The 17,243-nt window shown below is 42.2% G+C and overlaps 1 protein-coding gene across 5 annotated transcripts in view; it reads left to right on the top strand.

Moving 5' to 3' along the window:
• The window catches only part of LOC143974992 (UPF0462 protein C4orf33 homolog), a 133,393-nt gene that overhangs the window by 92,406 nt on the left and 23,744 nt on the right, over window positions 1–17,243 (top strand). For all 5 annotated transcript variants that reach the window (XM_077476902.1, XM_077476900.1, XM_077476903.1 and 2 more), the window contains 2 exons: window positions 8,203–8,263; window positions 12,972–13,023. In XM_077476902.1, coding sequence (XP_077333028.1) covers window positions 8,203–8,263; window positions 12,972–13,023 — 113 coding nt within the window. The remainder of the gene's footprint in view (window positions 1–8,202; window positions 8,264–12,971; window positions 13,024–17,243) is intronic.

Raw genomic sequence — 17,243 nt, forward strand, 5'->3', positions numbered from 1 at the left:
TTCAGTCCCAGAGCTTTTTTCTCTTTCTCCTTTTAAGCCCCAGAGCTTCTTTTTGTATGGAGATGTCCATTCCAAACCTTGAAATGTTTTGCTTTTGGAAACCTTTTTTTTTATTTGAGGCAGATGGAGCATTAAATAGGTAGCAGATTTTGATACATATATGTTTATTCTCTAGGACAAAGGAAACGTTCATGAAAATGAATATCCTTATAGTTTTTCCCAAAGCAAAATTGCATAGCTCCAAAATTTTACCCAAAAATATTGACAGATTTTTCTAACTAAAAATATGAAAAGGTTTCTTCTCAGTAAGACCCATTTCACACTGGGGCGGTTTTCGGGCGCTTTAGCTTCTGCTAAGCGCCTGAAAACCGCCTCCGATTCATTCAAGTATGACTTTTCACACCAGGGCAGTGCACTTGCAGGACGTTCTGAAAAGTCCTGCAAGGAGCATCTTTTGGGCGGTTTGGGATCATTGTATTTAGCGCTTCCAAAACGCTCTGGCCATTGGAATAAATGGTCAGCGGTTCGGAAGTGCCAAAACACGGGAGTTTTTAACCCCTTGTTTGGGGTTAAAATCACCCCACTAGCGGCCGAAAAGTGCCACTTAAACAGCGCTAAAGCACCACTAAAACGAGCATCGCTTTAGCGATAACAGATCAGTGTGAAAGGGGTCTAAGAAATCTGAAAATGTGGAACAGACTCCCTCAAGAGCTTGTTCTGGCCAGCTCAGTAGATTGCTTTAAAAAAGGCCTGTATTCTTTTCTAAATGTACATAATATAACTGTGTACTGACATTTATAGGTAATGTTGAGCCAGGGAATATCCAATTGCCTCTTGGGGTATCAGGAAGGCATTTCCTTTGCTGGAGCAAATTGGATCATGCTTTGCTGGGGTTATGTGACTTCAACTGTGGGTTTAAGATTGTGTATATAGGATTGTCATTCTTTTCCCCCCTTGTTTTATTGGTTGAACTAGATGTATTTTTTCAGCCAGACAACTATGTAACTATGACATCATATACTCTGTTTTTTCTTAACATTGTTGCAAAAGTGTTGTTTTTATTTATTTATTTTTTGCTATCTTTGTCCAGTTTAGAAAGGGTTTCTTTTTTAGTTCCTATCCTTTGGATACACAAAAAGTGAAAAAAATCCTCTCTTAAGCCGCGTACACACGGGCGGACTGTCTGGCCAACTTAGTCCGTCAGACAATCCGACGGACAGTCCGTCCTACTTTCGAATGAACGGACTTGACCACACACGGATGCACAAACAGTCCGTCAAAAGCTTGCGCGATGACGTGTACAGCACGTACGACGGGACTAGAAATAGGAAGTCCAATACACAGCAATGCAACCTTTCGCCGTGTAAATCCTTTCTGAGCATGCGCCATACTTAGTCCGTCGAACTAGCCTACTGACGAGCGGATTGTCCGCTGAAACCAAAGTCTGACGGACAGTATTACGGAAATTCCGAAATACTTAGTCCGCCAGACTACACGCTGAAAAAGTCCGCTGAAGCCCACACACGAGCGGACTGTCCGCTGAAATGTGTTTCGACGGACAAAGTTGGCCAGACAGTCCGCCCGTGTGTACGCGGCTTTAGACGGTTGTCACAAAAGCAAGGGTTTTATTTTTATTATCTATTGCAGTGCTTTTCATCCTGCACAACTGCATATACATCCATTCTGTGTGAATAGGGTCAAATAAAATGTTATTAGGGCTGGTTCACGCCACAAAAATGTGGATTTGACTCCAAATCCGTTCCGTTGAGTTTCTGCATGTGCATTTTTATCGTGTTTTTGGCGTGTTTTGATGTATTCCGGGTGCATTCCAGATACGTTTTTTTTTTTTTGTTTTACTGTACTGGGGTCCGATTCATTTTTTAAGCACTGTTGATAGGTTCCAGTGTGTTTTTGATGTGTTTTACCATGTTCCAGTACAGTCCAGTGCAGGAAAAATGCAGCATGTTCTACTTTTTTTTTTGGAACTGGAAAACCCTGGAATTGACCGCATTGGTGTGAACTATGCCATTGGAAACCATATAATGTACTTTCCATGTTTTTGATCCAGAGAAAAATGCACTGGACTGCATGTGGTGTGAACTGGCCCTTAGGCTACAAATGTTTTTCATTAAAAAAAATACTTATTTAGGAAAATGTGATCACTAGATAGAGCTGACAATCATAGTACTGTAAATAATAAATAATCATTTATTTTTTATTGTCATCATTAGCTCCGACTAGGGGGCCATAATCTGCCATTTTTTTTGATTCACTCTATTCTTTATGGACATTTGACTCAGAGAAAAGATAGCCTAGTAACATTTAATTTTGCCCTTATTCATACAAAATGAAATATACATGCAGTTTTGCAGGATGAACAGACGTTGGAAAATATACCTTATATTCCTATTCTCGTAACCACTAAAATCTGTATTTTTCTCTCATTTTCAGTCCCACTTACAATAGTCGTTAGGAAAATAGGTAGAGAAGGGTGAATCTGTCCAGCAGGAACGCATAAAACAATTAAACCTGATCTGGGTTGCTAACCTTTCTCTTGTCTGGCCAAACCTATGAAAAGAAAATAGTTGGTTTTAGCTACAGTTTAAATATAAAGCAGAAGCATAGTATCACTATATGATATTGCTTATTGAGCACTCTGAAACACTGAAGCAAGATAACAAGACTAGGAGATGATTGATTTAGCTCCTGGGCTTATTGCTGAACCGTGGCTGTCACTGACAGCTGGTAGAATCAGCAGTAACCTGTCAGGACCTGCCAGAGTCGTTAAGACCTGGCATTATATTAAAAGAGTGCTCAGACAAATATCTATAATCCCATCTCTATTTTATTATGACAGCTGTGACTCAAACAGTAAAAGAGGATATTCAGCGCCCCCCTCCCCACAAAAAAAAAGTTAAAGCCAGCAGCTACAAATACTGTAGCTGCTGACTGTTAATAAAAGGACACTTACCTGTCCAGGGATCCAGCGCTGTCCTCACCCAGGCCGGTTCTTTGCCGCTCTTCGTGTCAGCAGTGCCAGCATGTTTACTAAGGAAAGCTGGCTGTGACTCGCTTCACAGCTAGCTTCCCATTGTGCATGCGTTTTTTTGAATGGTCCAGAAGTCATCTGGGGCCTGTGATGTGTCCCACAGGGCTACAGGCAAGGTGTGGGGGAGCCGAACTTCAAAAACCTGGTACCTGCTCCCCAAAAAAAAAATTCAAAAAGTGGTAGAGGAAGAGGGGAGCAGGAAGGAAGTAAAAGCGTAACACCCCCTTTCTTTTGGGTGAAGTTCTGCTTTAAGCAATAAGAGTATAAAAAACATTCAACCAGAACAAAGATCAACTAATTACAATTGGAGAGAAGAAATGCAGGAATGACTGTTGTGTATTACTTAAAGTGGTTGTAAAACTGAAACATGAACCAAGCATATCCCTCTATAGTGTGTACTTGTCTCAATCCAGAGCATGAAGTGACATTTCTGTCCGCTGTCTCATTGTTCTGCTATAAGCACGAGTCACTTCGAATACATTTTCCTGACGCCAAGAGAAAAATGGTAACGGGGAGGGAGCTCCAGCAGATTGACAGCCTCTGCTCCATTCTTGTGTGTTGTGTGAAGGGGGGGGGGGTGATCCTTCCCTCCAATAAGCTCTCAGCGCTTCCCTCAATTATGTAACTTCAGCTCTCCACCCCCTGCTTTTTAGAGCTGAGAGATCCCATGTAGATTATGCACATTGAATGGATTTAGGGGAAAATGGTTATAAATAAATACGTACAAATTATGTGGGAGGATTGTGTATCACCTGAGGCCAGCTACTTCACTGGGTATACAGTATATAGGGTGATAAAGATGTATGAAGCAGTTACCAGATGAATAATGTGGTAAAGTGAATGTCCCATAAGCCGCACATTGAAGCAAACTCTCTGTAGTGTAGTATGTGGCAACCTCAGCCTGGGCTCCAATCAGGCCACACTCCCAGCACGTTTCGCTTTGGAGCTCAATCATGAGGATCAATCAGATGAATAATGATTCATTTAAAAAACAATATGGTGTTCCATGCCGGGAGATGAAAATTAGCTGCAGCCTACCCCAGCTGTACCCACAGGTGTGGAATCAGTGAAGGAATATGAGAAATTTATATATGGGTAAGATCGGCGCTGCTAAGTGTTACCAGTGTAACAGAGTATGTTAATAAAAATCCTTGGAAGATTAAATGAAAAATAGAATGAAAAAGTGTACTTTCACTTTAAGACATCATCATATAAGGGGCAAATGTGTTAAATGTGCAAACACACTTAATAAAGTGTTTAAAAAACTGATCAATGAGTATGTGTCCAACAAGTGTCAAGTTCTTTAGTGATTCCAAAGTGTATAGATCAGCAAAAGTACATCAACATAACAAAAAAATTCATATAGAATCCATTACATTTTAAAGTTCATAAAAAATAGTGGTAAAGTGAAAAAATGATTTTAATCCACAAATTTGGTGACTCATCACACGTGCTCCCCCCACAGGTCTGCACTCACCAAAGGGATGTACCCCTGCAGGGCTAAAAGGCCTCACAATGGAGTCAACCAAATACCAAAAGGTATACGATATATACAACAACAAAAATTGTCTGGGACACCTTGAGTTCCACAGACCAGAAACTCCAAAACTGGAAGTGGTGCAGTGACGCTGTAAGCTTAGTCCTATGCGTTTCGTCATGCAGGAGTCATCAGGAGTGGCGCCACCTTCGTACACCTCACACCCTTTATACCATGCGGTTACCCAGCAATGTGCACGTTGCCTTTTGGCACTAGAGACATTGCTTTTTACTAAACTTTTATGCAATAAACTTTTATCTACAGATTTACACAATGGGATTGGGATCCCCTTTTTTCTTTTCTATCTATATGTGAGTGCATTGAAAGATTGTGGATGTCAGAGAGAGAACGCAGCACAAAGAGCTGACTCCATTGTGAGACCTTTTACCCCTGCAGGGGTACATCCCTTTAGTGAGTGCATACCTGAGGGGGGAGCACGTGTAAAGAGTCCCCAAAATTGTCGATTTGAAATAATTTTTTCACTTTACCACAATTTTTTTATGAACTTTAAAATTGAATGGAATCTATATGAATTTTTTGTTATGTTGATGTTTCTTTTGCTGATCTATACACTTTAGAATCACTAAAGAAATGGACACTCGTTGGACACATACTCATTAATCAGTTTTTTGAACACTTTATTAAGTGTGTTTACACGTTTAACAAATTTGCACATTATATGATGATGTCTTAAAGTGACAGTACACTTTTTTATTTTTTTTCATTCCATTTTTCATTAGTCTTCCAAGGATTTTTATATACTTTGTCAGATTGGTAACACTTAGCAGTGGCAATCTTACGTATATATATATAAATTTCTCGAATAATGATTAATTGCTAAAGGTTACTTAGTAGATACTTCGGACCTCACTAGAAGAACCAATGATTGTCATTAAGTTAAGGGTTATCAGTACTTAACACTTAAATCAGTTAACACTCAAGCACGCCAGACGGTGCAATAATCGGGCAATTTAATAAGTGTCTGAATTCCAGCACTTATCAGAAACACCCCTTAGTAGCTGCCATATTCTTATCACACTAGCTATAAAGGAAAATAACACATTTTTATTCTGTTAAATTAATTAGAGATGTCTTACAGCATACTAGCAGCTTTGAATAAATGCATATTAAGTACAGACATCAAACTAAAGATGAAACATGCTTCTGAAGAATACTAAATTCAATTTTTGAAAGCCATAAGTTAGACTGCAAGAAAGCAAAGTATGCAATTTCCTATAGCAAATTCTAGACTAGATTTTAAATAGAATTTCAGCCAGAGTTATTTGGGGAGGGCTTAGAGAGCCTCTGGTGGACATTTCCTCACTTTCTGTTAACCAAATAGAATGCAGTTTGTGTTCTCAGCATAAACAGCATGAGTGTAATTAGGGCACCGTCCTGAAGAACAATATGAGGCCCCTTTCACACCGAGGCGCTTTGCAGGCGCTAAACTGCTAAAAATAGCGCCTGCAGAGTGCCCTGAAAGAGCCGCTCAGTGCACTCCAATGTAAAAGCCCTGAGGGCTTTCACATTGGAGCGGTGCGCTTGCAGGACAGTCAAAAAAGTCCTGCAGGCCGCATCTTTGGAGAGCTGTAGGAGCGGTGTATTTACCGCTCCTAAAGCACTCCTTCCCATTGAAAACAATGGGGCAGTGCTCCAAACCCGCCTGCAAAGCGCTGCTGCAGCGGCCCTTTGCGGGCGGTTTTTAACCCTTTTTTGGCCGCTAGCTGGGGTTAAGACTAAATATAGTGCTGCTTTACCACCAGCGCGCTGAGCGACCCAGTGTGAAAGTAGCCTAAAGGACAAATCATTTGGTATGTAATTGTACTGTAATTGTGTTGTCCCCCCTATACATTGTAAAGCACTGCGTAAACTGTTGGCGCTATATAAATCGTGAATAATAATAATAATAATAGTATGTAAAATCTAGCAATATTTTGTTGATCCTTCCAAATTTAAAATAGAATCATAGTTCCAGCAGAAAAAAAAATCCAATTTAACACACAGATCCTCTTTGTGGGATTTTTAGGGCAACCAATAAATGAATACAATATGTTCTATATAAAATTACAATTACTTTCTTTATTGTTATTTATTTATTTAAGAAGAAATTGCTTAAATATTTAAAAAAAATATTTCATATAAATTGGTTGTCACATGACACACATTTTTTTACATATGAAATATCATGATTTGTAAAATGTGTGTCATGTGACAACCGATTATATGAAACTTTTTATATTTAAGCGATTTCTTCTTTAAAAAAAATAAAATAATAAAGAATGTCATTTTATATATAACATATTTTATTCATTTATTGGCTGCCATAAAAATTCCACAAAGAGAGGATTTACATTTTTGGTACTCAGTGCTTTCCTTTCACGCTCTACAGCTGAATGTTTTAGCAGAGCAGCAAAGGGAAGGTAAGTATATACTGCTGGGAGGGCTGCATTGAAGTGAACTTGTTGCTGAACCTTGGTAAAGCAAAGACTGATTTTAAGATATAACGATCATTATTTGTCATCACTATATTTGTTTTCAACAACCAGAGCCAATGATAACTGTGTTACTGTGTAATGAAACTGTTTGGTCAGAAAGCAGTGTCTTCTCCTTTCAAAGATATGAGTTTGTTACCCATTCTGGACAAATTTTTGTTGGATCAGATAAGGGCGGCACAGTGGTTTAGTAGTTAGGACGCTCGCCTAGCAGTAATAAAGTTTGCTGGTTTGAATCCCAACCACGACACTACCTGCCTGGAGTTTGCATGTTCTCCCTGTGTCTGTGTAGGTTTCCACCGTGTACTCCAGTTTCCTCCCACACTCCAAAGACATGCTGGTAGGTTTCATAGTTTCATAGTTAGTAAGGTTGAATAAAGACACCAGTCCATCCAGTTCAACCTGAGTGTCTACAATTGTCCCTACCCCTGTACATTGCACACTCACATTGGTCCCTACCCTCAAGGAGTCCACAATCCAAGGTCCCCACTCATATACTAGGGCTGCTTGGGCCAATTTTGGACAGAAGCCAATTAGCCTACCTGCATGTCTTTGGAAGGTTAATTGGCTTCTGTCCAAAATTGGCCCCTAGTATATGAATGTGAGTTGGGGACCTTGGATTGTGGGCTCCTTGAGGGTAGGGTGTGGAGTGCTGCGTAATTTACGGCACTATATGGGCACCTTAAATAGGGATAATTGTAGACACGCACCCGCACTCACTCAGGTTGAACTGGATGGACTGCTGTCTTTATTCAACCTTGCTATGTTACTATATAAGATGATACTCATCTTATATTGAATGCCCTTATATTTACCCCCACACATAAGGTTATATTCGGACACCCCAGGCCGATGATTTGAATAAGTTGAGTCCACCATTGCAGCCACAGCTGCAGCTGGATTTACCTTCAGGCAGAGTAGGCCTCTGGTTATAGGCAGCATAGGAGAAGAAACAGATTTTCCCTACAGAGTATATATATATATATATATATATTTTTTATAAGTTTAATTACGCATTATTTTATAATTATAAGTTAGGTAAACAAATCGACATGTTTCCAGTCTCTCACAGCATTGAAATGCGTATTCACTTTTTGCTCACATATTGTTTACTTTTTTTCAAGTGGTGGAAGCATTTTTCTTAAACCATGAGAAGGAGCAGTACCTTGAAGTTGAACTTGGCCCGTAAGTATAATAACGCATGTCTGTGTGTGTGCATTTATAATGGAAGTGTGTGTGTATATGTATGTGTGTATGTATTATATTGTCCAGTATTGGGACGCCTACTTTTACGCGCTCATAAACTTTAATTGGCATCCCAGTCTTAGGCCGCGTACACACGCGGGGACTGTTCGCCCAACTTTGTCCGTCAAACAGTGTCGGCAAACAGTCCGCTCAAAATTAGCATGGACGGACATGGCCACACACGACGTACGAACAGTTTGCTGAAACCGTGCGCGATGACGTGAACGGCACGTACGACGGGACGAAAAATACGACGTCCTATACACTGCATTATAACTTTCGGCGTGTAAAGCCTTTCTGAGCATGCGCGGAACTTAGTTTGTCGAACAAGCCTACACACGAGGGAACTGTTCGCTGAAACAAGGTTTCAGCGGACAGTTTTTCGGAAATTCCGAAAAACCTTGTTTAGCGGACTGTTCGCTGAAACTGTCCGCTGAACGCCCACACACGGGCGGACTGTCCGCCGAAACACTGTTCAGCGGACAAAGTTGGCCGAACAGTCCCCGCGTGTGTACGCGGCCTTAGTCCATAAGTTTCAATATTGAGCACAGAAGATACAGAAGAAAGAGGTGCCTTCTAAATGCAGACAGTGTGGTATTGATCGAGTTTGGGGTGGAGGAACTTGACTGGCCTTCACAGAATCCTGACCTCAACCCAATAGAACACCTTTGGGATAAGTTAGAGTGGAGACTGTGAGCCAGGCCTTCTCATCCAACATCAGTGCCCGATCTCACAAATGCGCTTCGGGAAGAATGGTCAAACATTCCCATAGACACACTCTAAAAACGTAGTGGACAGCCTTCCAAGAAGAGTTAAAGCTGCAAAGGATGGGCCAACTCAATATTGAACCCTACAGACTAGGACTGGAATACCATTAAAGTTCATGTGCGAGTAAAGGCAGGCTTCCTATTATGTTTGACAATATTGTGTGTGTGATCTTATTATCACAAGAGGTAGATTAGGAAGTACATAGTGTACTGCACAATGGGAAAAGTAATTTGATCCTCAGACTAATGTCTTTTGTTTTTGCTGCTACTATTCTAGCTTGAACTGTGCTTTTTATAACATTTTAGTCATTTTATAATACTAACCCCCAGTTTCAACCTGCTAATAAATTTGATATAAGTGAAATTATATTTTGAAAACAAACCCGCACCCACATGGATGTCAAATTGGGAGTAGCAGCAAAAATGAATGAGCGGGTTTGGGGTGAAGGGACTGCCTGCACACCGATGCATAGAACACGTGTGCATCCCATGCGGGAAAACACAGTCCTCACACGGGTGTAAACTCTAGTACACCCCTATGAAGAAAGCTTAAAGGAGAAGTATGAGTATATAAGAAACAAACATACATACTCACCTCCATGCTGCAGCATGGGTCTGATATTGCAGCTGCCCCAATATCTGAGCAATCACAGAACCACTAATTGGTCAGCCACTCTTGTCTGCTCTGCCCCTCCAGCGCTCACTGGAGCACCACGCTGGTAAGGGCCTCATGCTGAGAGCCAGAGTCAACGGTGTCAATTAAGGCAGCTGGGTGGATCCCAGCAGTATGGTTAGAAATCTTCTAGAGTCTGGAGCAGCTCTCTGTCATCAGCTGATAACAGACAATAGCAAGCCATTAGCTTACTCTGGGTCACAGGCAGTGGCGGCTGGTGAAGTTTTAAGATGGGGGGGCGCTAGACCACGCCCACCCTTTTGACCCATCCCACTTCTCATAAGCCCCACCCATTATAGAATCCACCAACTCCGTCCCCTGTAGTACATCATATACAAGGCTCTACATTATACACAGGGCCCTATACTTCATATACCAGGCTCTACATTATAGACAGGGCTCTGTACATCATATACCAGGCTCTACATTATAGACAGGGCTCTGTACATCATATACCAGGCTCTACATTATACACCAGGTTCTAATGACACATCAATATGTCTGACAGCCCAGCCACACTCCTCGTTCACCAGAGAAAAAAAAAACAGGAAACACAAAAAAGGTGCTCGGGAAACAGCAATAGGCAGAGGTCACCGCAGACAATGAAGTACAAGAAAGCCTAATAAAATAAAACAAATACAGTCATCACATTTAGTGACTGCAATAATGCAATATCTTACATGTTTTCCTTTAGTGGTGGGATCAGAGGGATGGTGATGATCAGAGACAGAAGGATGGAGGTGGGGTGGGGAGTTGGATCAGTGGTGGGTGGGATGGGATCAGGGACAGAGGGATGGATCAGGGACAGAGGGATGGATCAGGGACAGAGGGATGGATCAGGGACAGAGGGATGGATCAGGGACAGAGGGGTGGATCAGGGACAGAGAGATGGTGGGTGGGATGGACCAGGGACAGAGAGATGGTAGGTGTGATGGATCAGGGACAGAAGGACGGTGGGATGGATCAGGGACAGATAGATGGTGGGTGGGATGGACCAGGGACAGAGAGATGGTAGGTGGGATGGATCAGGGACAGAAGGACGGTGGGATGGATCAGGGACAGAGAGATGGTGGGTGGGATGGATCAGGGAGAGAAGAAGGATGGTGGGACGGATCAGGGACAGAAGGACGGTGGGATGGATCAGGGACAGAGAGCTGGTGGGTGGGATGAATCAGGGACAGAGGGATGGTGGGTGGGTGGGATGGATCAGGGATCAGGGACAGAGAGCTGGTGGGTGGGATGAATCAGGGACAGAGGGATGGTGGCTGGGATGGATCAGGGATCAGGGACAGAGAGCTGGTGGTTGGGATGAATCAGGGACAGAGGGATGGGTGGGTGGGGGGAGGCTTCATATGGGCTGTGTGTTTCACAAGAGCCTCCACTGGTATAGACTACATTAAAAGGCTAAACATTTTGAACTGGCATACAAATTGTTCTTTAGGTTTAAAGGCAGGAGAAATTGGCTTAAAGCTCACAAAAAAATCAAAGGCAGTGAGCAAATCTTCAATATTACATATCGATAAAGATTTACTACTACATACTAAAGGGACAGAAGTCATCAGATGATACACAGAATGCAAGCACGATGCGGAGAATATTTGGGAACTACTAAAAAGGCTTCTATTGAAACCACAGCTACAGGAGGTAAAGCTGAACAGCAACCACAACCATGCAGACATAGCAGCGGGACCTAGGCATTCACATCCAGATGCAATACACTGTCACTCTGTCAGGGTTTGATGAGTATATTTTAGTGAAACAGTGGGGAACTTTTGCTAAAGGTAATGTTATCCTGGGGTGTTGGGGGGGGGGGGGGGTAAAACACTGGAAGGAGTGTTGGTTTCCGAATGGCCAACAAGTGCCTATACTAGATGTCACTGTCTGCAGTAGACAGGCTTTTGGAGAGATTCAGGTCTGACTGCCAAACCGAGACACAGCAAAACCACTGAGTGGAGATAATAGAAGTGCTGATCGTCAGTGCTGCCCGTGTAAAGCCTCCCCCTCCATCCATCCTGTAGCTCTGCCCCCCTCCTGTGGATTTCCAGCAATGCTACCTTGTTGTTTCATAGTGCAGCAGGCCATCAGCAGTTCACATTCCTCTGCTCCTCCGCTCGGCGCACTGATCCGACAGGGGAAGACCAGAAGTGACGGCTAACTAGTCTGTCACTCAAACCCATAGCATTGTAAACCTATGGGCGCCGGGCGGATGCAGATCGGCATTTGTACTTGCGCCACAAGGCGGGTTAAAAATGAATCTTGTGATTGCGTTGACGTGGCGTCTTCACATAGTGCACTGTGTCCAGCGCTGCACTGTGTCCGGCGCTCGTACACAGTACACTTAAGGACTTTTTTTCATTTTTTTTTTTTAAAGGGCCATTTCCAAAAAAAAAAAATATTTTTTTTTTCAATTTTTTTTTTTTTTTTGTGACTGCCTGGAGGGGGGGGCGGCGCCCGGGCGCCCCCTATGGACGGGCCACCACTGGTCACAGGAGAACAAAATTAAGTGCACTCCTGTAACCCACAAGAGACGTATGGCCAAAAAAAGCTTTTGCCATACTTCTCTGTTAAGAAAAGTCACAAACAGTACAAATATTCAGAATAAAAAAGTCAAAAGTCCTTATTTGCGTGTTTGTTGCATGTCAGTGATTCAAAGTATTGAGGCGAGCAAAATGGTCAGTATGACAGCCAGGCAACTATCATTTTCAGAAGAACAATCAACAATGGCATCTACATATTTCTTTCATGAAAAGTTTCCTTCAAGCCACTAATTCGTATGATTAGGGTTCACTTAGATTTTTCTGGGGTACAGCTATAATTTTTTGCATGACATGAAGATTTGAAACTGACATTTTATAGCCTGTTTTGCGCTTTCTTTGTTGCAGCAAAAAGCAAAGCAAGGTTTATTTCCCTCTGCAAAGTCTCATTTTAGGAAACATAAACCACACACTGCTTTTTTTGTTGTCTGATATTAAAAACAGAAGGTGGCAATGGGCAAGTTGCTGTTTTATCTGAATGTGTTATAATCTTATGATGAGTAACAGTGCAGCAGTGGCTGAGTGTAATGCAGTTGTGCAGGTGCCGCTGTGTACGCAGTGTGAAAACAATCTTACCTGCTCTACGTGCTTCTTTTTCCAGCTGTAGAATTTAGGTACTTACACAAAAAAAAAATGATTCAAGTACATACTGCTGTGAATTTTTATTTTTGCAGACACAGGCACCATTTGGTGCTACTTCTCACACAACGCAGGCATATTTGGAAGGTAAGTGAAGGTAATGGTTTACTGAAGATTCAAATCCTGCTGAGCAGCCTGAAACGCGAATCATAAACATTTAAAACGGCTGAAAATCAAATCGTCAATTCGCCACTGCAGAAACCAAAATGAGCTACCTGGAGGATCACCCTCCTTTCCCCTGTTCTATCATTTCCAGTCTTTCCCTGCCAAGTAACCATTTAATAAAATGAAATTTCTAATTAAAGCTGGCATGTTCTGCACAACACAGTTGTCAGCTATAAAACAGGAGGGCGGGCGAAGATTAGGCATAATACAGTCTAGAAACCTTCAGCATCATCCTTTCTTCTTAACTCCATGAGTAATTAGTGGTGATTTGCCAAATTTAGAATGTTCGTGCACTCCACGGCTCTTGGCTTCATCACAGAATGATTATACCTAATTGATAATTTGAACAGAGTGCTCATTGCGTCTGTATAACCCCATATGTAATAAGAATCTTACATTGGTTGAAAGTTAATTGAAACTTGTAGCACTAACCACAGAGAAAACAACCTTTCTTTAAAATACATACTTGTCCTTCTTCATTGCTTTTGTAGGCAAGTGATTATTGATGCATTAGTTGTGTTTTTTTTTTGTCTAAAGCAAAAATATGATTTACTTTAGTGTTTCAAATTTGTATATATATATATATATATCAGTAATCCAATAATATAAAATAATTTACAGTATGAAAATGTCTTTATTTTGAGTATCTTGATCTAACTGGCAATTTCCCACTTCTTCTAGACTTTTTGATAACATACAGAAGAAAAAGGAGAGGTTAGGGACATTATATGAGGCTTTGAACGGAGTAGAACAGTGATGGCGAATCTTGGCACCCCAGATGTTTTGAAACTAGATTTCTCATGATGCTCCACTACACTGCCGAGTGCATGAGCATCATGGGAAATGTAGTTCCAAAACATCTGGAGTGCTAAGGTTCGCCATCACTGGAGTAGAACAATTGCCTCCATCCCTGTAATATGGAAATATAGGAGAGCGTTTGTTACTTTATATAAATCATGCAGCCGAGGAGATACCACGACAGAGTGTACCTGGTGGGTAATAGATAATCAGTAAGAACCACATGTGTTACAAATAGCACAATGTATAGCAAATAGATAAATATAGTACATGTAATGTATTGCATACAAAATGATAACATGATAACATAACATAATAACATAGTTAACAAGTTTATATTAGAGGCCTTGATAAAAAAAACACCAAACTCATTAACGTGTGTCTCCATGACAAATAGATAAAAATATTCTTGGTTAAATTGGTACACGCCAGTAGGCTAATGGTTCAAAGAGTTTCATGGCTAGCGCCACTCAACAGGGGCAGAAGTAGGGCAGGAGTCTATAAGAATATTAAAAGTTACTATAGTGTGTAAATTGTTAGAATAGGTCTGTCACGTACCTGGTGGAGATCGAGCTGTAGAGATGTCTTCTCTTACACCTCCTGTCCAATGCCCCTGGTCGAGATGACAAGGAGTGAAGGACACAGAGTGGCACAAGGGCCGATGTAGCGGGTAGCACTTGCTGGGCCTTGGTAGGAACCCGTTGGCTCTAGATCACCGACAGGTTTTGAGAACTAGAACTCCGTGTTGCTGGATCAGCAGGTGGAAGCGTTGCTGGAACATAAGCCAGGGGGTCATCAACAGCCAGGCAGAGCAGGTACAGGAACATGAGGCAGAAGCTAAGACAGGATACAGGCTGGGTTCAGTACACAGTCGAGCAGCGAGGTACAGGAATATGAGACAGGAGCAGAGTCAAACACAAGCCAAGGTCACAGGTAGGCAGGCAAAAATCCAAAGGAAGGTACAGGTGAAGCCAGGTCAAACACAGGTAACTGGAACAGATCAAGGCACAGGTTAAAATGAACAAGCTGGAAGACCACTGCATGTGTGTGCACCTGCTCATGCCCATGCGCCAATACATGTTATTCTTTGTGCACACGCTGGTGTACCCGTGCCTACTCGCCAATGCACATCTGTTAACCGGACTTCCCTTACAAGATCCATCTAAAAAAGGGGATGAAAAACATAAAAACATATACACCCAATCATACTTACAGACCAACTAAGATTCTGGGTGCAAGAATGGGGAGCCCGAGAGGACATCAGCCACGGGAGCTGAGGTAGCATAATCCATGGCACATCGGTGGAGATAGACAGCTGAACCACAGCAGTCTCCAGAAATAAACCCCCATGTGTGAATTGTGTCAAACATATCCATCTATAAAAATAGTAAATTGTATAGTGTATAATAATATATAGGGTTGGACTGGAGTGACTAATATTACAAGGGAATTGTGATAAAAAAAAGTGCAGTGACCAAGAACTTGAATAGAGGGACTGTGCCAAAAAGTAAACCAGTGTGATGAAATAGGAAAAAAAATTGTGTAATGTATCCCACCAGAGGGAATAAATGGTGGCTACAACCAAACCAAGTACCAAGGGCACAGGCATGGAGAAAAAACAGTGGAAGACCGTAGGGACTGGCCGGTTGAGCTGAGAGGAGTATAGTACTCCAAAACAGCCAAGGGTAAGCCACCAACGCCACGCTGGAGGCCAGTGGGAGGAAGGGCGTCCACAGCCAAGCAGTGCAACACCGCTCACCAGCTTGCATCAAACCCCTCATGTAGGACGCCAGGATGGAATCACAATGCCGGCAAACTCACGCCAACAGTTGATGACGCGTGCATCACTGGGGGTGTGACGTTGATGCGCTGCGGGACGCCTGCCCAAACCCCCCATCACCAAAGGGGGAGGACCCCGGAGCGCATCGCAACTCCCAAGACTAAGAAACAAACAACCGAACCACTCAACCCAGCACACCGCAAGCCAGATCGAGAGATCTGCAAGGAAAGGGTGTAACTGAATACCCTATATGTATTGAATTGAAAAATAATAAAATAAATAGGTTAGTTTCTCTCCTTTCTTCCCCATTTTTCCACAGTTTTTTATCCATGCCTGTGCCCTTGGTACTTGGTTTGATTGTATCCACTATTTATGCCCTCTGGCGGGATACATTACACAATTTTTTACTATTTCATCATACTGGTTTACTTTTTGTCACAGTCCCTCTTTTATAGATGGATGTGTTTGACACAATTCACTCATGGGGGTTTATTTATGGAGACTGCTGTGGTTCAGCTGTCTATCCCCACCGATGTGCCATGGGTTATGCTACCTCAGCTGATGACTGATGACCTCTGCGGCTCTCCATACTTGCAACCAGAATCTTAGTTGGTCTGTAAGTATGATTGGGTGTATATGTTTTTATTTTATTTTAATCTTTTCCATCCCCTTTTTTAGATGGACCTATTCTAACAATTTCCACATGTAGTCTGAATAAATAGAATTTGCCCTCTGGCTGAGTGATGTGGAACTACAACTTCCAGCTGGCTTATGGGGAAGAGAAGACTGCTGGGAGAAACTATAAGAGGGAGGGATTGAGGCATGGTGTGCTCTCTTGGGACCTGGCATGGATCTGTATGCAGGGAATATGTTGTGGTGTGAGCTGACATTGAGGTGCGGCCTGCTTTGCAGAATTAGCCAGCGTTTAGTTAATCGGCAGATGCCTGGAGGCTGCTCCAATTCCATCCATCCTGCAGTGATATCATATTCAGGAGAACTGTGGTGCGGTGGAGTGGAGGCTGGAAGTCATCCCTTGAGCCACATTCCTGAGAGATCATCATTATCTCCATTCATCGTCATCTCCATTCATCATCTCCGTTCATCAGTCATCTTCATCTCCATTCATCATCATCTCCAATCATCATTCCCTGTTCCAGTGTTGTAGTAAGCGGGCAATAGCCCAGTCTTATAGATACTGTACAGTAGACATCATTGTCTCCTGTATTCCTCGTCAGCTTTAGTATTAAGGATCTAGATTAAACATCATTAACACTATATACAGACATCTTTGCTTTCTATGGTTCCGCTGTTGCTTGTAGTTCCACAAAATTTAACATCTTTGTGATCCCTTTCACACTGAGGCAATTTTCAGGCGTTTTAATGCTAGAAATAGCACCTGTAAAGCACCTGAAAACTGCCTCCCATTCATTACAATGGGTGCTTTCACACCCAGGTGGTGCGTTTGTGGGACTTTCGTAAAAGTCCTGCAAGCAGCATCTTTGGGGCAGTTTGGGAGCGATGTATACAGCGCTCCCAAAATGCCCCTGCCCATTGCAATGAATGG

Source organism: Lithobates pipiens, unplaced genomic scaffold (assembly GCF_037356315.1).
Source record: "Lithobates pipiens isolate NorthernLeopardFrog02 unplaced genomic scaffold, aLitPip1_a1.2 Scaffold_13, whole genome shotgun sequence".
Taxonomy (NCBI): domain Eukaryota; kingdom Metazoa; phylum Chordata; class Amphibia; order Anura; family Ranidae; genus Lithobates; species Lithobates pipiens.